Below are 21,089 nucleotides of genomic sequence, written 5' to 3'. Positions count from 1 at the left end.
TACAAACAGTGAAAATGCGCTAAAGCTCAGCAGTGTTGCTAATGCCCCTCAAAGGATCCATGTCTCTCAGAAGCTATATGGTAATGAAGTGCTTCATAACTCTGATTACATTACTTTGATGCATGGTACTACGGTGAATTAAATAAATCCTCCAGCTTAACAGCATGTTATCATTGTGAGGAGTTTTACACTAACAGTATATATAGAAAACAATCTTTCAACGCTGAAATTATTTTCCCGTGAATTGCTCTCCCCTCTGTGACACAGTGATCGAGACAGATGAGCAATGCACAAATGACGAAAGCTGCTTATTTAAAAGGAACCAGGAGCTATATTCATGTTTCTGTCTCGTAGACTTGATGATCGAGATGGAGGACCACACCAACGAACAGAGCGAGGGACGAATCCCCTTCCTGGACTACAAGACCTACACAGACCGCGTCTTCTTCCTGCCCTCTAAGGATGGTGCCAATGATGTGATGATCACAGGGAAGCTAGACATCCCAGAGGCTCGAAGGGCCACTGTGACCCAGGCGCTCAACCAATTTTCCAACCTCCTGAACTCCAAGACCTTCCTCATTAATGTAATTATACTTCACATAGCAGATATGTATCACGTAATGATCATCTGTGGTCTGATAATGTCCACACACACATTATGTTACAGCTGTGTTGTAAGAGTGTGCAGCATTAGAGCTTCACAAAGTGACAGATGGAGGGTTTTCATAATTTTCTTTTTAGCCACATTCCCAGCATAGCTCAAGGAATGTCAGTGTTGGTCAGTCCATCACTTTGGTCTGCACTGAAATATCTCAGCAACCACCAACAGGCTGACATTTGTGCTTCTGAGTGAAATATCGACAAGTGTTGGATGGATTGCTACAACATCAGGGTTGAAGGAAGGCTGGGTTTATTATATCTCCTTGCACCTGATTTATTAAAGGAAAAACAGCTTATTTAATGACACTATTTACCTCCAACTGAGAGCATTTTTTTAATTTAGGTGCAAACATAAAAATAATTTTTAAATGGCTGTATAGTGAACTCTCCCATTCTCTGCTATACCTGTTTTAAACAAAGAATTCCTAATCATTATATTGTTATTGACCCTTTATTAACTTATATTAAACCTTTCTAAGACATTTTTTGCACATTTTTTATACCTTAATTTGTTCCACAAGACAATTTATAAAAACTTTGGCGAGCCTCTGACTTTTCCTGTAATGCCATAATCAGTTCAAAATTTTTGATTCATGACCAAATAGCCCACCTGTAAAACTATTGATATTCCCTTCAGCCCCAGCTGTATTTTGTAATTAGTGCTTATTAGCAAATATTAGCATGCTAACACTTTGAACTTAGATGAAGAATATGGTAAACATTATACCTGCAAAACATCAACATGTTAATATTGTAATTCTGAGCATGTTAGCATGTTGATATTAGCATGTAGTTCAAAGCACTGCTGTGTTCAACTAGCCGAACAGCTATTGATAGCATGGCTGAGGACTCTTATGAAACATCAATCAGTCTAAATTTAGATATATAATAACCTATATTTGTTCAGTTTCTAGCATACAGTATACAATCATTTTAAAAGTATTTTTAACAAAATCCTCTCATCTCACCAAATTAGCAGCGTAAACTTGTCGTCCTTGAGTGTGAGCAGTAATGTCTCACTGATTTAGAGCTACTCAGAAATCGAAAATGCCTTTGTAGAGTTATATCTGAATAAACTAAACTAACCTTGTCCATTGTAATGAAGGACTGTGTCAATTCATCAATATGGCTCTTTTATGTGCTGGGACGACAGTGGAGTTTTATGGCCTGGAGCCATAAGGCTGTAGGTACACAGGCAATCCTCCTAAAATGCAGCGGGATAAATTCACTGTTAGTTTTCAGGTAGCAGTAAAAGGGTAAAATCACCCCAGCTTTATCCTTAGTTACTTAGGTAAGCTTTTATTTAACAGTCACAAGTATGAATTTACCTCACACTACATCGATAGTGCACACGGCCCTGCATCTCTGCAAGCTTTCAAAATCTGCCATAACCCCAGTCAATAATACTTTAAGGTCCTTTATATTTATTTTAAATTCAGGGTGTCCTCCCTTGTAGGACTCTGTAATGTTTTAGTTAGTGGAGTAAGCTACAGTAGTAGAAGTGAGAAGCAGAAGACATAGCAGAGGGAGACGTGTGAAGATTCCTAATAATACAATATTGCTGGCACAGAAATGGCCTCTGAGGTGTAAACTGCATATGTGTGGGTGATTCCTCTTCCACTAATTGGTATCTTTTCTACGCCACAACATTTTACAGGGCAGAACTAAATTTACCTTGATAATTATTGTTTTCACTAGCATTAGTCTCTCGATTATTTAATAGCATATCATGTTAGATTTGTGTCTGTGTGCGCAGGCTTCATCGGGATAATTAATTTCACTCGTCATTTGCCTATTTCTGTGTGTGTGTGTGTGTGTGTGTGTGTGTGTGTGTGTGTTTGTATGTTGTTTGTAGTTTATCCGTACTCTGGAGCGCAGTCATGACTTCAACGCCAGGGCCAAGGTGTACTTTGCTTCCTTGCTGACGGTGGCTCTGCATGGGAAACTGGAATACTACACCGACATTATGAGAACACTGCTGCTGGAGCTGATGGAGGAATATGTCAACAGCAAGAACCCCAAACTCATGCTGCGCAGGTGAGTGAGCACCGACTAAGCGCTGCTGCTCAGTAGCTACTGGTGCAGTCACAGCGAATATATCAGTACCAAGTTCATAGCATAACTTTGATGCTTTTAAGCCATGCTAGCAGATAAAATTTTGTAGAGACATTTGTGTTCCCCAGAGGATGAATCCTAGTGACATTGGTGATCCCCTGACGTTTCATTTAGCGCCACCAGCAGGTTGGTTTTCACACATGCATTGAAATATCTCGACATCTACAAGATGGGATGGCACTAAATTTTGTACAGACATTCCTGGTGCACAGAGAATGAATCCTAATAATTTTGGTGATCTGCTGATTTTTACCTCTAGTGCCATGGTGAGGTTGACATTTGTGGCTCTAAGTCTTGACAACTATAGGATGGATTGACATGAGATTATGAACAGGGGTTCATGTTCCCCAGGCTTATCTTATCTAGTGCCACTGTCGGGTCAACTTTTCAATTTGCCCACTAATTTTGTTTACTGCCAAATACCTGCAAAACTAATGACATTCCCATTAGCCTCAGTTATATTTTGTGTTTTGTGTTTCACACTAAACTCAGATATTGACCAAGGTGAACATTATACCTTCATTTGTGTTAACATTTATATTGTGAGTGTCGTAAGCATAATAACATTGACATTTAGCTCTGAGCACTGCTGCTTTAGCACATCCTCACAGAGATGCTAACATGGGTTTAGATTATTACTCTTGTTTAGCGTCTACAGCCCTGAGATTTGAGAGACGTCCTTATTTCTCAGCTCTATAATCAGAATCATCCTGTGTCTAAACACTGGCGCTGATATTATCAGCCAGTTTAGGAGAACTGGGATTCAGTTCAAGCTGTGGTGGACTGTTTCATTCTATTGCCATGTTTTCTGTTGAATTTTGCACTGAATACTGTGGTTCACTATCAAGAGCCAGACGATTGCTTGATCTATTCCAGTCCTCCTCCTTCTGTTTCTCCTTCTGTTTTTTTTTCCTCCTTGGAGTCCAACCACAACGGGCTGGATGATTTTTCTTTTGCTGTTCCCCTTCATCATCCTCTTCATTATCTTATCTCATAACTCTTGACCAATGGGACATCAGCTAAAAAATTACTTTTGGCCCATAATGTGTTTGATTGAATACACAAGTCAAATTATATTGGCTTCCTGGGAGTTGCTTTATGGCATCATCCCGCATCAAGATGGGGAATTCAACGTTCAATTCAATCTGAACGACTTTCATCAACTAAACTATCACCTGCAGCACTTGAGCCAACATTTAACATGTCTCAGATCAGATTCTATTTTAATAGCCCTTCTCGCCAAGAGGATAGATTAGTTATTATGTTACAAAAATTAGCTATGCATCTTGTAAAAAATTTTTGCAAATAATATTGTGTTTGGCATGAATCATAACGCGGTTATTTTAGCAACTTGCCAATACTGTGGATGTCTTCCTCTGATATTACCGAATATTAATTGCCCAGTATTTTCTCTCTTGGCAGTAACTCATAATTTCTTTGTTGTATCAGAGTCTGTAAACATTCAGCTGACTAATTTGATTGAAGTAAATAGCCTGAAGAAAAGAATCTCTAGTTTTAGTGCTCTTTGTTCTTTACTCTTATCTTAGCTGTAATGATCATACCAAGGTCAAATCATCCACTGACGGCTGCCTCCCCTCCCTCAGCAGGACCAACTTGTGTGACAGTACAGTCGCTCATCACTGCTGGGAGGGGGGTTATGTGATCTGAACTGTCTGTTGTGCCTAGGCATGCTGTGACTGGCTTTTATGCAAGTACACATCTTAATTATCCCCCAATGGAGAGCCTCATTATGCTGATTAGGCCATTGTGCCAACACAGGCCCCCTTATATACAAGACATCTAATTAGGCATGCTAACAGCTAACAATAGGCGCCACCAGTGGATATCTGTCATTAGGATGGGCGATCCGTCAAGTGACCACTGACATGAGTTTTGAATTAAAATATCATGACATTGACAAGCTGTGCAGAAATTTCCCTTGTTGATACGTTGTAGAGGAGCTGTCGTAAGAAAGTCATGTCTCAAGTTTTTAAGCGGACACAATGAAAATGGTCTGCAAATTTTTTGGCTGATACTTTCTGAATTTAAGTGGCATGATTTGAAAATACTGATTAAACATGTCACATTTTTTTCTTGGATTTGCTAATCAAATGTTATGTGTGCACTACTCATTAACATACAGGATTAATGCTCCAAAATTATTCACTTACTCTGACAGTGACATTAAAAACTGCTCATCATGTGTTTTCCAGGTCAGAGACAGTTGTGGAAAGGATGCTGTGCAACTGGATGTCAATCTGCCTTTACCAGTTTTTGAAGGTAACATGAGGTTTTGCGTCAATTATTGTGTATAAAATGTAATATGCTGACATGGGCCTCAAAGATTAGTTGATAATTAGTAGAAAATTCATTATGTAATTGATTGTTTAAGTCATTTTCCAAGCACAAATGCCAAGCATTTGATGGCGCCAGCTTGTCAAATCTGATAATTCTGCTGTTTTTCTATGCACTGTATTATAATAAATTGAATATCTTTGGGTTTTGCTATGCTGGTTGGATAAAACAAGACATTTGATGATAGCACATTGGGCTCTAGGAAACTGTGATGGATGCTTTAAGTTTTTCTGATGTTCCATAAAATAAACTATTAACTGATAATAAGAGGATTGTTTGTTGCAGCCCTAATGATAACTATATTTTTTTATAATTAGTCTAAGGCAGTCCTGACATGTATAATTTCAAAATGGTCTAATTAATTCAGCAGCAAATGAATGTTATGACATGCTACAGCTTTAAACCACAGGCTCGGTTTATGGATTTCTCCATTTCTTTTATTAGTTCTCGGTATCGATAATCTGCATTTATCCGTCTTCCAAACTGCTAATCACAACAATTAGCTTCTTGACAACATCTGCTGCAACTTTTAAATCTGTGTTTGTGTGTGTGTGTGTGTGTGTGTGTGTGTTTGTGTGTGTGTGTGTGTGTGTGTGTGTGTGTGTGTGTGTTGTGTGTGTTGTGTGTGTATGCCAGGACTCTGCAGGCGAGCCCTTGTACAAACTGTTCCGAGCCATCAAGCACCAGATCGAGAAAGGGCCCGTGGACGCCAGAGTGAAGAAAGCCAAGTACACCCTCAACGACACAGGCTTGTTGGGCGACGACGTAGAGTACTCAGTCCTGGTAAGGACAGACACTGACACACACACACACAAACAAACTGCACACAAGTACTCGTACATAAAAACTCCACAGTCAGAAAAATTGCACACACTGCTTTGAGATTGGATGGTGTTTTGTGCCTGGTGAGCAGCACAAACACACACACACAAACAGATACACACTTACACACAGTGCAGTTGCCATGGTAACCACCAAAAACCCCCCAGGCGACTGCCCGCTTTTGTGTGACATCCATTTTCAGTGTCAATGTTCTCAGCTCGAAAACGACACAGGCAACACATTCCAATATAGCAGTGAAATGCATGGCTTAGGTGAAAGTACTACAAGTCGGTACAAGTAAAGAGTACAAGCCACCTACACAACCCCTTCTCAACCTTTCAACCGGCACCAGCTCTGGATTCATTTGGGCAGCTTTGGGGAGTCAGGAAAAGCCTGTGTGTCTCGCTTTTGGTATCGTGTTTCAATAATGGAAGCTAATGTGAACACAGCTGTTTTCTGTTAAAGTCAGCACAAATAAAAAGGCCCATGGGTAATGGCGTTGTCGAGGACAATTATCAAATTAGCCTGAATTACACGTCTCCCGTCGTGATGGATCGCCTTCTGTGATTGAATTATAGAGGGAGAAAAAACACGATGAGCTAGATTTCACAGGCAGAGGCAGTGTTTCCTATTGGCTTTAATTCCCAGCGTGCTCTTCTCATTCACTTCAAAGGCAGACGGGCTCATGAGGTTACTGTTGCCACTGGATTGTCTGCCCCTCTGTTTGAATCTGTTGAGTGGTCAGTTAGTTATTTTCTGACAGAGTGTGGGAGGTGAGGTGGGTCAGAGTTTGCTCCTGCTGAGCCTTGGTCATTAGCTGGCCAAGGTGACAGGAGTCCTGTCAGGTGTCACCGCAGTTTGTGTTCGTCTGTGTGTGTGTGTGTGTGTTCTTACAGAAACCCGGTTACTATGGCGACAACATCCCGATGAGCTTGGTGTATGTGGGTGTGTGTTTGTGGGTGGGTGGCTGGGTGCTCTGGCCATGTTTGAGTATTTCTGCATATTTGTCATTTGTTGTGCGTAGGTGCATGTGAACTGCACATGCCATCACCATGTGGTATTAATATGTGTTTTGTGTGTGTGTGTGTGTTTGTGTACGTTTTCCCCAGACCTTGCAAGTGCTGGTGCACGGCGAGGGTCCAGATGTGACGCCCGTCAAGGTGCTGAACTGTGACACCATCTCGCAGGTGAAAGAGAAAATCATAGAGCAGGTGTACAGGAACCTGCCATACTCCCTGAGGCCCAAGGTCGACAGTGTCACGCTGGGTGAGTAAATGAGGGCCACCTAAGAGGAGGATGAGTCGATGCATGAAACATCTAATAATGATGAATAATGTAACGCTTACAGGGAGTGGCAAAGATGTCAAAATGGGGAAGCTATTTCAGTCCTGACTGAAATGCATTTATAATTAAATCAGAATGTAATTATGTAAATAAATAATTGATTATTTATTTAATTTTAACTTCATTTAATAGATTATTTTTTAGGTTTCTTTTTCTGTGTCTGTTTGTGGAATAAAAAATGCTTCATTGAGACTGAGAAGTTTTTCAGTGTCAGCAGCATGAAGAAAGCCTTCATCCTAAAACAAAGTTTTGCTCACTACTGTAGTCAGAAACCTTGGGGACTGACTTGAAAGGCTAAAGCTCTATAGACATTTTCCAACATCAAAGCAATTTTTATTCCCACGCATGCTGTAGATCTCATTCCTTTATACATTTTAGATAAGCAGAGATCCGTCTTCTTTCATGGTGAATCACAAAGATAACCCCCTTATTTGGTGGTACTTGTAAATGAATCATATGTCACAGATGGTGTTGAGCTCAGGTCTACAGTGGTGTCAGATTTTTCTAAATTGAAAATGTTGGGGTGCAAATCACAGTTTAGAATTAGATTTGAATTATTCAGAAAATTTTGTTGTGTCAGTCCTTCACTCAAAACCAGCTCAAGTGTGTCACGAAACCCCAGGAGGGAGAGCCAGGCAGACAGTAGGATGGATTTATTTAAGACCACATTCTCACAAGATAAGTGCAGGGTAACAGGGACCCATGATGAAATAAATGCAGTCAGTGTTGAAAAAAATAATTTGCAGTTCACCTCCATCTGGCAGAGATTATTTCAACTGATTGACTTTCTCCTCCTGCCTTCACCACAGAGTGGCGTCCCGGCTCAACAGGGCAGATTTTGTCAGATCTGGACTTGACTTCCCAGAAAGAGGGCAGGTGGAAACGCATCAACACTCTGGCACACTATAATGTGAGTACTGATGAAACTGAGATGCCTTGATGCAACATAAAAGTAACATAAAGGATGACTGGAAATAGCAAAGGATCCGAGGAGGTATGGGGGAAGTAAATAACTGTACGTGGGCGTGGGGATGTGAATGGGGTTGCCTATTTTCATGCTATTTCAGTCGGAGGCTGAGCTGTACATCTTGTGTCACAGTCGTGTGTGTGTGTCATCTATGTCTGCTGCAGATTTTTCAGGCTCAATTATACCAGTATCCACCAAATGATTTTTTTTTATTGATTCTCTTGATTTTCACAAAATTGCTAAATGTCTAATTTCTATACTATTTACAGTACCACTAGTCAAATCAATGTACAGACATGTGTACTGTGAGTGCATAAAAACATCTTTGTCTTCATTCACTAAAAGAATTTGGCAGTATACTGTAAACTTGCTTTTTACAATAACACTACAATATAGTGCCCTATATTTACCCATTTAATTGTAGTGTTCACATTCTGAGTGGGAAGATTTAGTTTTCATGGCAAGCATACTGCTCTCTGCTTACAGTCCCACAATGCAATGTGTTGCATTTTATACATTTAGAAATTATAGCCATGCAACCCTACAGATGTGGGTGAAGACGCAAAATGACAACGATGATTAAGTGTCCAAAATCCCACTTTACTGGTAATTTACTGGTATTTATTATACAGTGAGAAGTGAATGGCACAGCCATAGTTTTGTTTAGGAAGGCGTTTAACCAAAAACCTGAATTTGAAACCAAACCAAAATTTGATCTAAGATTAGACAAGAAGGCCAAAAACTGAAGACAGACCAACAGACAACTAACAAGCTATTATTATTTTACTGGCATTCGAAGACTGAAAACCCTATTTTGACACAAAAAGGTTGTGATAAGTGTGTGCGGTACAGTACGGTACAGCACGTAAGGATGTCAATGTATGACATGTACTCAAGGTCAATATTGGAAGTTGTTGAAGTGGTCCTTCAAAGCCTTTTATGTGCCTGTCTTTTTGCAGTTCATCAAACAGCTGTTTAAATAAAAACTTAAAGTTGTGGGAATGGCTGGTTTGTGTTTGGGTTTGAAGCTGCCAGTTTGAATAATTAGGAAACTGTGTAAAAGCTAAACGTTTTGTACTAAAAGTGCTGCTTGTAGATCCTTGGTAATGTGGACAAGATGGAGCATTTGCAAAAAATAAAAAATAAAAAAATGTATACAAAGATAAATGTTTTAGTGTCCTCAAATTAAATATACAAGACAGCAGTGTATAACCGTTTTCCTCCACTGTTTGCCTATATCAGCTCAGCTATAGACCTATGATTTTAATTTGTCACGTCCGGGCAGTTGAAAATGCCTGGTCTTGGTCTGCTCTCGTCAGCTCTCAATGGCGACAGAACACCACTAAATCTTCTTGGAACTGTATTGATCCTTGGAAAATAAAGGTCACTCACAAATATCCTCTACTTGTCCTGCTTTTCGGGCCACTTAAATCCCCCTCTATCAAAGGTGGCACTCTTTCTTTCATCCTACCCAGCAATGTCTTGCAGTTGCTCTTAGAGGACGGCCTCGCTGCCATAGATTCACTGGCTGTGTCAGAGTAGTGCTAATCACAGTATTTGTGGGGTCAATAATGGGTTGACGCCAAAGAAAATGGCCTGTAAATACCCCAATAAAGACCCAGTGCTGTTGTCCACTCGATCCAATTGATTATGAATTAGTCCTGGGGTGCTAAAAGAGACTGCTGACCTCAGTCACAGTCCCTGTTAAATTCAAGGTGTTTGAAGTCATTGTCTGTGTTTTTCTGTCTAACAAAACACTGGTATGTGCATTCCAGGTGCGAGACAACGCTACATTAGTCTTGTCCAGAGTGCTCCACACTCAGCAGAACTATGACCAGAACCAGGAAAACCACGAAGAGCGTAGGTGTCTCTTTATGCACATAAACACACTTGTTGAACCCAAACTAGCACAGCTCAGATGTGTACTTGAGAATATAATGCTTGCCTTTGTTTCTTTTCCCCAGGGCTTTTGTCAACATCCCCGCTCTCTTTTAACATGCTAATACATGTTGTTTTATGTATAGCGCTCTTTGAGATTATGCTGAAATAATACGCACTTTTATCTTTTCAGCCTTTTTATGTGCATTTCAGAATCGCTGATTGTTAAGCATTTCTACTTGGATATTCTCTCTGCATTCAGATTGAGTTGACAAACACCCTCCCATTTCTAATCATCTGAATATTTTCTGTAAGGGTGTGCATGAATAAATAAGGAGTAGAATTATTAGAAGTAAGTTTTGAAAAAGTGTTGTTTCTCCCTGGTAGGAAATGCTCTGCTGGACGACGACAAGGTGTTTCACTTGGTGAGGCCGGCAGACGAACTGGATGAGATCAAATCTAAACGAGGAAGCATAAAGGACAAGTCGATGACCAAAGCCATTACAGAGATCTATCTAACACGGCTCCTTTCTGTCAAGGTACAAAGACAGAATCATTTATTCAATCAGTCATTTGTTAAGGTACTTTTAGGCAAATAGCAATTTTTCTTTTCTAGGAGGTTAGGTTAAGGTAGGGACGGGAGAAGTGTAGAAAATGCTAAAATACTCTTTCCTTTCCAATCTTCCCTCACACTGGGTGCAGATAGCTACGTTTCAGGACTTTGATTATCTCTGACTCTGCTCTCTGTCTGCGCCCTGTCTCACATTATTTGTGGCACCTTTCAGGGAACACTGCAGCAGTTTGTGGATGACTTCTTCCGCAGCGTGCTGTGCTCTGGGGCAGTGGTGCCACCGGCTGTCAAATATTTCTTTGACTTCCTGGACGAACAGGCGCTGAAACACAACAATGTGGATGAGGAGACCATCCATATCTGGAAGACTAATAGGTAAAAGTACTGCAGGCCTGCGTACACTGACAGTCACTCTCAGAGTTCTTTTGTACGTGTTGTAAACCACAGTTGAATAACTACTCAGAGTCTTGACTTAAGTAATAGAACAATACAACAATGCAAAAATACTCAGTTACAACTAAAAGCTCTGCATTTAAAATCCTACTAAGTACAAAACTATTATCAGCAAGAAATCAGCAAGAAGAGCTTAAAGTATCGACAGTAAAAGAAAGATGACCCCTGTGACGTACATATTAGTATATATTCAGATATTTTGTTAATAATGCATCAATGCATAAGTCGCATTTTACTGTTGTAGCTGATCAAGGTGGAGCTAGTTTTAGCTATTTTATATACAGTTAGGTTGTCTAGTCCAGTGGTTCCCAGTCTAGAGGTCAGGCCACCCCTACAGGGTTACAAGATACATTTGAGGGGTTGTGAGATGATTAATAGGGTAAAAAAGAAGAAAAAACTAAGTTCTATTTATTTATTTTCTATCTCTAATATTTGCTTGTTTTGCTCTTTTCTTGAATATTGGATAATTTTACCTCTTTGTTATTGAAATTAAACCATGTGAGCAGTATAGCAGGGAAATCATTCTTTGAAACTGATAACAACTCAGACATATTAACTCATAGTTACAGCTTTTTTTGTTAATGATCTCAAGCCAAAAATAATGTGAACCGCGACTTTAATCTTTAACAATATATTGTATTTTAATCTGAAAAGTAACAAGTAGTCGAATGTAGGGGAGACAAATGTAGTGGAGTACAAGTATAAAGTAGCCTGAGATGCAATTACTCGAGTACAAATACCTCAGCTTTGTACTTGTGTAAATGTTCTCCCAGCACAGACACACACAAACACATACCTGAGTCTGACCAGCGCACAAATCTCCCTTCCTGAGATACAGTAACTCTCCAAGAAATAAAACTTACTTATCCAAGAAAGAGCTGAATACAAATGCACAATTCCAGCTCACTTAGTTTGCATTTGCAATCCCCCTGCTCCCATGTGACATTTAAGTGCATAAATTAGTGTCACGTCGGCTAAGGCTCAAGAATACAAGACGACGTGTTGCATGTAGATGCCAGTGATTGACGTAAGGCTAGCAAGAGAGCACCCACACAAGGATAGGAGATGAGCGATTTAATTACCTACTACATTCCACACCACATTCTGCATCCACCCGTTCTGTTTATCAAATCAAGTGAGGGCCATGTATTAAATATGAATGTGTGTATGAGGCATAACAACAAACAAACATGGTAATTATGTCCCAAGCTAATTTAATTCTGTGATTATAGCAACATTGCTATTTTTATGCTTCCATTGTATCCTCTCCGCAGCCTTCCCGGGAGATATTACCAAACCAGTATGAATTTTACACGGTGTGCGTTTCATGTCTCAGACGGCGGGGCATTCACACCGATCAGTGAGGAGAGGTTTTTTTTGGAAACTACTGTATTTTGGGGCTTTCTTTTGAATTCACAAGCTGCCATGAGGTTAGACAGATGCGCACTGAGCTTGTGTTTCCCTGTTCAGAAGGGAAATTAGCGCAGTACTCTCGCATTACATTATGTCGTCAGTGCTTCAGGTCGTTGAACTGCACGGGAACATAAAAGGTCAAAGTTTTGCTGTTACTTTAGCATTTCTAATCACTATTCGTTATAGTCGAGTGGACGGGCATCATTGACCTGCTCAGTGTATGTTTGAAAAAGTTCTCAGGTTATTTTCTTTGTTGTTTTCAATGAGCAGCAATAATTCTCACAGAGGTCAGTATCACATGAAATAGAAATACAAACTGACAGTCGAGGGTATTGCTCTGAATAAACTGACACCTACAAGAAAGGCTTTTCTCTATCCCTGTTATTATCTTGTACTTGCGTCAATTGCACCTCAGGCAAGTGCTCTCACACATGAAATGCCTACCTGACTCAAATAGATTCATAGATGTTATGTGGTTGATGAGATTTTTCTCCATTCTGAAGCAACAATAATGATAACAGCCCCATTGATGGACCGTTTTCTTGGCCTTCTTGTTGCCATGCAGCCTTCCTCTGCGGTTCTGGGTGAACATCCTCAAGAATCCCCACTTCATCTTCGACGTCCACGTGTCTGAAGTGGTGGACGCCTCGCTCTCTGTCATCGCCCAGACCTTCATGGATGCCTGCACCAAGAGCGAGCACAAACTCAGCCGGGTGAGTGGAATCAAGTTGAGAACATGGTGGATTACATGAGAAGTAAAAAGGTGTTAGAAGAGGAATGTCAAATGTTGTTTAACGTAAAGTGCCATTGTTTTCACGGTTGTATCCACTTCTTGTCTCTAGGACTCTCCAAGTAACAAACTACTCTATGCAAAGGAGATCTCCACCTACAAGAAGATGGTAGATGAGTAAGTCCTGACTGCACTGTCATGAGCTGTTGTTTTTTTCATGTCAGCTGAAAATACTTCATTGTAAAAGATTTGTCAGTGATAATTACATGATCTGCCTCTACCTCTTGCTTCGTGTGTGTCTGTGTCTGTGTGTGTGTGTGTAGTTACTACAAGGGCATCAGGCAGATGGTACCTGTCAGTGACCAAGACATGAACACTCATCTGGCAGAGGTGTCACGGGTGAGACATACAGCTGTCATTTTCTGTGCCATTTAGTTTAACCTGCCATTAAAGCTACACATCCTTAAGATTTCACTCCTGGTTGATTTGGTGACAGCTGTGGTTACCGCGGTAGCAGCAATTGCGGCTTAGTAGACTGCATTCATTTTCAGTTTTAAGCTGCAGATTGTGTCATCAGTTTTCCCAATATCAAAATCACTTGTCCCCACCGGACACACCATAGCACAATTTTAAGCTTGTTGACTTGTGCCCAAAAGCACCCTGGGAGTTGCAGTTAACTCCTACCTTGAAGTTTCTATGTCCACAGGCTATTCCTTTGAATCCCTCTGTCATGTGAAGGCAATTTGAATTCATTGCAGGAATGGCAAACCTCACCACTAACAATAAAAATACTATATAGAGAGGTTCATTACTGAGTGGGAATGCATTAACCTTTTATTAAATGCTCTGATTTTTGTCCACAAGCCTGAAAATAATGTACACAAAATAGAAAGGTTGCTGTTCCTTTTGATTACAGTCATAACCCTGGTCCTCTTTGAAAGGTAACTCTTTAAACTTCACAACCAAAAAGTCAGAATGGGATACTGAACCAAAGTTGAGGCACAGGCATAGTAGAAATGTGCCTCGTCTATTTTAGTTGGCATAAAAAAGGGAATAAAAAGCCTGTAGTAGCACTTTTTATGTGGAAAACACTTTGGAGCCATACCCACTTCGGAGCCTAAGTCTGAACCAATTCTGTCTCAACAGCTGTTGCAGTGAGGTGGGGATCCTAAAATGCTCTGCACTGATAGAATCAGGAGACTTAGAGCTTTCAACCAGTGTTTAATTTGTCAAGGTTGTGTGAACACTGAGTCCAGTACAGACCAAAACACACCTGAAGTACCAAGGCTAAAGCCCATGGGTGGGAAAGAAGATTTTAAAAGGTTAAATGGAAAAATGCTGACAATAAACAGGATATGATTTCATGAAATCTTAAGGATTATGACTTTAATGTCTGACGGTTAAAAATCACAGCCTCTTTGATTTGCAGATTTATTTTTTAAACCTGGAAACAAGAAGCCAAATGTTCATTCAATTCTCTGCAGTTCTGCCGTTTTGCAGTTTTTTTTCTTTCTAATTGAATTAACCTTTAAACTGTCATTTCTGTTCTCCAGTCTCATACAGACAAGCTGAACACACAAGTGGCTCTCCATCAGCTTTACCAGTATGCCAGCAAATACTATGATGGGGTAAGAGGCCCTTCTCTTTCCTATCGCACCCAAAGGAGGCTATTCCACTGAATGCACTACTGCCCACTATATTATTGCTTTTCCTTTTTTCTCTCTTCACTCTTGATATGCCAGAAGAGTGATTGTATGAAATTTTAATTGAAAGCATTTCTGTGGGATGTGAATTGGAAAATTGCTCTGGGAATTGATTTTTAAGCGTCCATTGTGCATTGCCACTTGAGGTCACGAAAAGGGGATAAACAAAACCTAATGAACAAGTTGGATAAACAAATGGGGCTGTCAGTCTCCCCTAAGTGGGGCTCACAAACAATAACAGCTTATATGACGTGACTGTTGATGTCAAATAATACCATCCTCTCCTCCCACTCTCCACCCCGTTTCTTCCTCTTTGTCCTGCGCTAATTCACCCCCATCCTCCCTCCCCTTGTTTCTTCGCTTTTCCAACATTCTTCCTTTGCCCCGCTCCGCCAAATCATTCCCCGTCTTTCTCTCTGCTTATTGTTTCCTACCTCTCCCTCATTCTCCTCCGTTTCTGTCCTCCTCACCTTCCTCCCCCTTGCAGATCATCACATCCCTAGACGAGGACCCAGCTGCCCAGAGTAAACAGCTGACCCTGCGGCTCCAGCAAATAGCAGCCGCCCTGGAACACAAAGTGACTGATCTCTAACCCACCGAGTGGAGGGAGGGAGGGGAATAGTAGGATGCTGCCAGTGACTACAGGGGCTTATTTCTTCTTTTTAGAGAATAAGACATGGAAATATAGAAAGATGAGAAGGGAATCATGTAGGTGTCTATATTGTGCAACTTGGCCCTGGGACAATTTTCTGTACTGTGGATTAACAGGGACTAATGAAAATGCAGATAAAGAGCGAATAGGGGAAGAAAATGATGGGTTACACTGTCATAGGTACGCCTTAAAGCTCCCTTGCCAAACCTTAAAGGTCTGCGCTCTCACTCATGCTTCACTGACTATTGCTCCCACAATGCAGTGCGGCAAACCTCTCTCTAAGAAATAAGCCCCTCTGTGGAGCACTGGCACAGGAGATAATCAGATGTTCAATTTCTTTCTGTGTAGAAGAGGTTTTAAGAATTGTATTATATATTTTTTTTATTGTGCAGTCTTTATGCGGAAAGCTTTATAAGGAAAAAAAATTATCTTTTTAAATGGATCACCTTGTGGTGTGGATAGTGTTTTTATTAGCCTGTGTGTGCGTAGATGTCTGTGTGAAGTACAACATGTGAACAAGAGCGTGCGTTGCTAAACTTGAGTGTGTGTTCACCCGGATTGTAAGTGTGTGAGTGTGTGGGAATGTGTGTGCACACACAGGATGCCTACTGTCAGGCGTGAGGGCGAAAGGACGCCTGCTTTCTGTCATTTTGATCCCCCCTATACCCAGTGACACACTGGAGCCTGTGCTCTGACCGAGCTTTTTGACAGAGACCAAAGGGTCCCCACAAGGACACTGGTTAATCTAGCAATGTACAGGCTCATATGACTGACAGGTCACATGTAGTTTCAGAAACGTTTGAGTTAAACTCTTTGCTTTTGGCTCAGATTGCCATTTGTGCTTACGGAAATCAGTAATAGCACAGTCTGTCTCCCTTTATTGTACAGTGCCATGATACATTCCACTTCAACTAAAGCACAGAGGGGAAATTTTTAAAGACATTTCAAATTATGACTGTTTTCTTTGCTACAAAATGTTCTTTTTTTTAAGTGTCAGCAAGAAGCAACTCTATTCTGCCATGGAGCCATGTCACTCATATTAGCCCTGCAATAATGTCAGAATACCATGAGCCACATTCAACTGTTGCATTAGCTTACTAAATGTATTATTCACATACAGTAGCAATTCAGCAATATGTTAGACATTTTTCCAAATTGAGTCATGCATCGTTAGTGTTCACGATTTTAGTGCCATTTTTTTTTTTTTTTAGTATTACCCTTATGATGTTCCAAATAATCACCAAGCATTCTGCCTCTAAAGCTATGAAATAGCCTATTGCATATGATGTTAATGATCTGCCAGAAATGTAGTTGGTACTTTAATGGAATGTTCTGAACAAATTACAGTGGTTTTAGCCTGTGTATGATGTTGGGGAGGTCAGGTTCAATCATGTACATAATTGTTATAGTAATTGGAATATTGATATGTCAGTGTCAGAGCCGAGGTGTCAACAGGGTAGGAATGAGGGTTTGATATTTCTTGGGCCATTAAACGCCACCATGTTTTATCCCTAAATTGTAGGTTCTGCTGTTGACAGATGATTTAATTGTACTCCCTGTATCTGATCATGGATGTGTGTAGTTGACAGAGCATAACGAGCTCCAGAGACCCCAGAATGTTAACGATTCCTGCCTTGGCTAGAGAGAGGTTTGCACAGACCTCAAGCCTGCCTGCCTGCCTGCCTGCCATCTCAGCGTGGCACCCTGGCATCCCGACCAACAGCACTTGGCACTGCCCACTCAGCGCAGTGCAGAGTGGCACTCTGTATAATGGAATCAGCAGGGGAGGCTTTTGATCTTAATTGCATGCCGACTGCAGACTCCATTCTTGTCTCCACTGTTGTTTACTGCTGACTCCTCTCTCACTGACAGAGTCGATGCAAGACGCTTCTTTCAGAGCCTTTCTTTAACCAAAAATGTGCCTTATCGAATAGGATGATACATATATATATTGTTTCTAAATTATTCTAATGGTAACCTAGGTGATTATGATGATGATAGTGCTATAGACACAGCAATGTATTTGGACTCGTGATATTATGTGTGCTGTCTAAAATGCTAGATGCCCTGCTGCAGCCAGTTGCGTGCCAATAGGCTGAAGACATTTCAGTATGATTTCTTTAATGGTTGCAGTTTCGATGTGTGCATTTCCTTTGGGTGTCTGTGGTGTGTGCTTAGTAGGACTTTGGTGGCGAAGGCAAAAAGCCAAAATGAATAAATGTAAAACAGTGGCCAATGTGATTTGGGTTCAAAAATGTCTGGCATTCCTAAATTAGTCTGAAGTCAAAGGGTATCCTTATGTAGATTGAATATAGCGCAAAATTGTGTTAATTTTGGTGTTAATTTTTTTGCCCTGTGTTTCTAAGCTATTCCACGATGTGTACGAAAAATGACTATCTATACTCGACAAATGACCTTTCTTACTGCTGTGCAGTTATTATTTTTATTTCTTGTTTCCTATACCATATAAATCTTTGTAAACAATGTTGAAATACTGTATTCTAACTGTATAATCCTATGCATTGAGTCCTGGGACAAAAAAAAACAAAAGCGAAAAAAAAAAAAACACTGTTTGTGCAGTTGTCGAGACTTTTTCCATTTTGAAACTTGTGAATGTGCCGTAATGATAAAAGAAACTGGGACACTCCATTTTCAGTACAGGACCATTTAATGGAAGCCAATGTTTTCCTCCCCATCCAAGGCAGCTCAGAAGATTCTCGATCTTGCACCTGATCTGGTTGTACTGGATGAACTTAATTATACAAAGGTTGTGTTTGGACGGAGCAGTTACCCACAGGTTTCATCATACACTCCTCCGTGAATAAACTCAGAGACATATACGCCCTTCATATCTGCTGTGTTTCTTTCACTTTTAGAATATTGATTTGCTTCAATTGAATACTCACCTCCCATGCATACTGCATGAGTTACAATCACCTTGGGTGACAGGGTAACACTTGCCACAGGTTGTCAATTCCTTGTTGAGGTGAATGGAATATTTGCTGTAAGACTGGTATTTATACAGCTCATTAGAAAACCCTAGATTCACTGAAGAGCTTATACACACGAAGGAGTAATAGGTGAATTTATCAAAATTATCTCTTATTCAAACCAACCAATCACTTTATGAAAGGGAGGGCCAAGTGCTTGAACCTCACAGTCTTTTCTTCTTATCACAGATATTCTTGCATATTATGACCCCAAATGACTTCCTTGATAGCATCAGTCTCCTTATGCAGCACAGCCTATGATGGCGGACGCTTTTTTTTTCTTTTCCAAATGCCACATCAGGTTCCTGTCACAAGGCACAGAATACCAACGAGAAGCCAAGGTCTGGCTTCATGAAATGAGTTGATAATGTAAATAGCCGCGCAGCATCTCTGTCACCGGCAGTGAAGGTTGAAAAATTGCTGCGAAAACATTAATTAAGTACTGACAGCTATGAATGAAATTGGAAAAAAGAAAGATGAAAGGCAAAATTGCCTCATCTGACTGCTTAACTAACCCCGACGCAGGGGTGGAGATATCAAAGACAGACCAGAGGCCTGCACATGCCATCTTCTAACTGAGCAGATCATTGATGCAGCAACAGATAGAGCAACTTCAAGGGCTGCTGCCAAAGCAAGAGTGATTACACTAGATTATCGCAAGCACTGCATCTTGTACACTATCCTTGATCACTGGTGGAAAATCAAAGGCAAATACTGTACTTTATATTTCTATTACAATGTTCAGCTTACATCATTTTGAGAGTCAACATTATTTGCCATGCAATGCACTTGTGATAAGATTTCAAAATAACCGTGCCCTACGATGTCTAGAAATCAATGATACTGCACACTAAGAGTAATTATTTCAAGTCAGCCTCTTTGCAGGGTTTTCTTACAAGAAATTGGGTTAAAATCTGCATGTTGCTGGCTTGTGTTCTTCTGCCTGGGATGCTTCACACACAGCAGCCAGCCTCTTCTTCAAAAGGAGGTAGTCGTGTTTACCAGCAGGTTGTATTTCACCTCCACATGTTTCAAACCTTCTAATGAGATTTGGCTTTGATTTCCTCTGCCTTAGGGGAAGAGGAGGAGGAGGAGGAGAACTTGGTGAAAATAAAAACAATGATGGTGTGGTGTCATTTTAAACAGTTGTTCTGATGAATAATGTAAAAACCAAACAACTGATGCCAGGGATCTCTAGGCCCCGGCATCAGAGATCATTTTAGACCATATTAGAATATCCAGTTTGGTTGGTTTGCATTTTAACACACCTGCATCATTTTAGAGTTTGAATTGAAGCTCTTTTAAACCAGAGCGAGCCAGGATATATCGGCAGGCAGTTATATCTGCCATCTTTACGAGTGAGTTAAATGGGCTGAGAGGTGAGTCCAAGGCTGACGTGTCTAGAAAAAAAAGAAACTGTTCAGTGGGAGGTGTAGAGTTACAAGCCACAAATACACAACCACAAATATTTAAATGATAGAAAACCATATCTGCGTGTAATGATGTGCACGAAAGTTATTTTCAAAGACAACATATTTGTGCGCTTTGGCTACAGCTTTGAGTTAGGCACCTGTAGTTCAATAAAATTGTCTCCACCATTGCTCTATAGTCTCTCTTTTTATTTCCTTAAGTTACATTTATTTATTTAATCTGGTTAAAATGTGGTTAAAATCTGCATATTGCACAAGAATAAACATGTACAGCATAACAAACAAGGTAATTCACAATTTACATGCACAAAACTGTGGCTCCACATTAAATATAATAATTTAATCTTAAATTTAAGTCTTAATTTAGTTTTAAAAAGGATTGATGTTTAATGTTTTGAAAATATTATAAAAGAAACTGATTTTAATTTGAATGCTTTTTGTTATTTATTCTCAAAGAGATAGTATTTGAGGCCATTTCTTCCAAATTCATTTTGAACATAAATTGTCCAATATAATAAATGGGGATTTACATGCCCTTTTTCAACTAGTAGTCATATATGATCATACTCCCTATAGTAACCCTGTTGTGTCCTCAGAGGAAATGTTATTTGATGATTTTCTAAGTTAAAAATGTCTTTTTGATTTAGCCATGACCACACCATGAGGATGGCTCCTACTACAAATGATTTCACTCTATGAATGCACTCTATGCAGGCCACCTGTTTTGTAAGATCTTGGTGCTGTGGGGTGATGCTGTATGAATAAAGAATAGGTTCAGACTTTATTCAAATGTGTCTCATTCCCAGGTACACTGAAAGAGTTATTGTTTACACTTTGATCTCCTCCTGTCCATACTGGCCCTGAAGAGATACCTTCCTAACACAAGAGGTGGGGGATAAAATCCACTTAGCCTGAACTAAAAACGACTGCAAATTGGGAAGATTCCCACTTGATTTCATTTGCCACTGATCCCTCAACCCAACACTGAAATGCATTTTTGCTCAAA

General features: G+C 40.2%; 1 protein-coding gene across 1 annotated transcript in view; it reads left to right on the top strand.

Annotated features, from left to right (window-relative positions):
- plxnb2 (plexin B2) overlaps positions 1–18,512 on the top strand; it is a 126,935-nt gene extending 108,423 nt beyond the window's left edge. Inside the window, exons 24-37 of the mRNA XM_022755874.1 lie at positions 355–584; positions 2,516–2,697; positions 4,989–5,055; positions 5,767–5,913; positions 7,062–7,218; positions 8,106–8,206; positions 10,039–10,123; positions 10,529–10,680; positions 10,927–11,087; positions 13,144–13,291; positions 13,421–13,485; positions 13,632–13,707; positions 14,862–14,936; positions 15,499–18,512. Of these exons, the coding sequence (XP_022611595.1) occupies positions 355–584; positions 2,516–2,697; positions 4,989–5,055; positions 5,767–5,913; positions 7,062–7,218; positions 8,106–8,206; positions 10,039–10,123; positions 10,529–10,680; positions 10,927–11,087; positions 13,144–13,291; positions 13,421–13,485; positions 13,632–13,707; positions 14,862–14,936; positions 15,499–15,603 (1,751 nt within the window). The 3' untranslated portion in view covers positions 15,604–18,512. The remainder of the gene's footprint in view (positions 1–354; positions 585–2,515; positions 2,698–4,988; positions 5,056–5,766; positions 5,914–7,061; positions 7,219–8,105; positions 8,207–10,038; positions 10,124–10,528; positions 10,681–10,926; positions 11,088–13,143; positions 13,292–13,420; positions 13,486–13,631; positions 13,708–14,861; positions 14,937–15,498) is intronic.
- Positions 18,513–21,089: the final 2,577 nt, after the last annotated feature.

The sequence above is a fragment of the Seriola dumerili genome, unplaced genomic scaffold, assembly GCF_002260705.1.
Source record: "Seriola dumerili isolate Sdu_G_001 unplaced genomic scaffold, Sdu_1.0 BDQW01000242.1, whole genome shotgun sequence".
In the NCBI taxonomy this organism is placed as follows: domain Eukaryota; kingdom Metazoa; phylum Chordata; class Actinopteri; order Carangiformes; family Carangidae; genus Seriola; species Seriola dumerili.
Note: the sequence above shows the minus strand (reverse complement) of the source record. Positions and strands in the feature narration are given on the sequence as shown.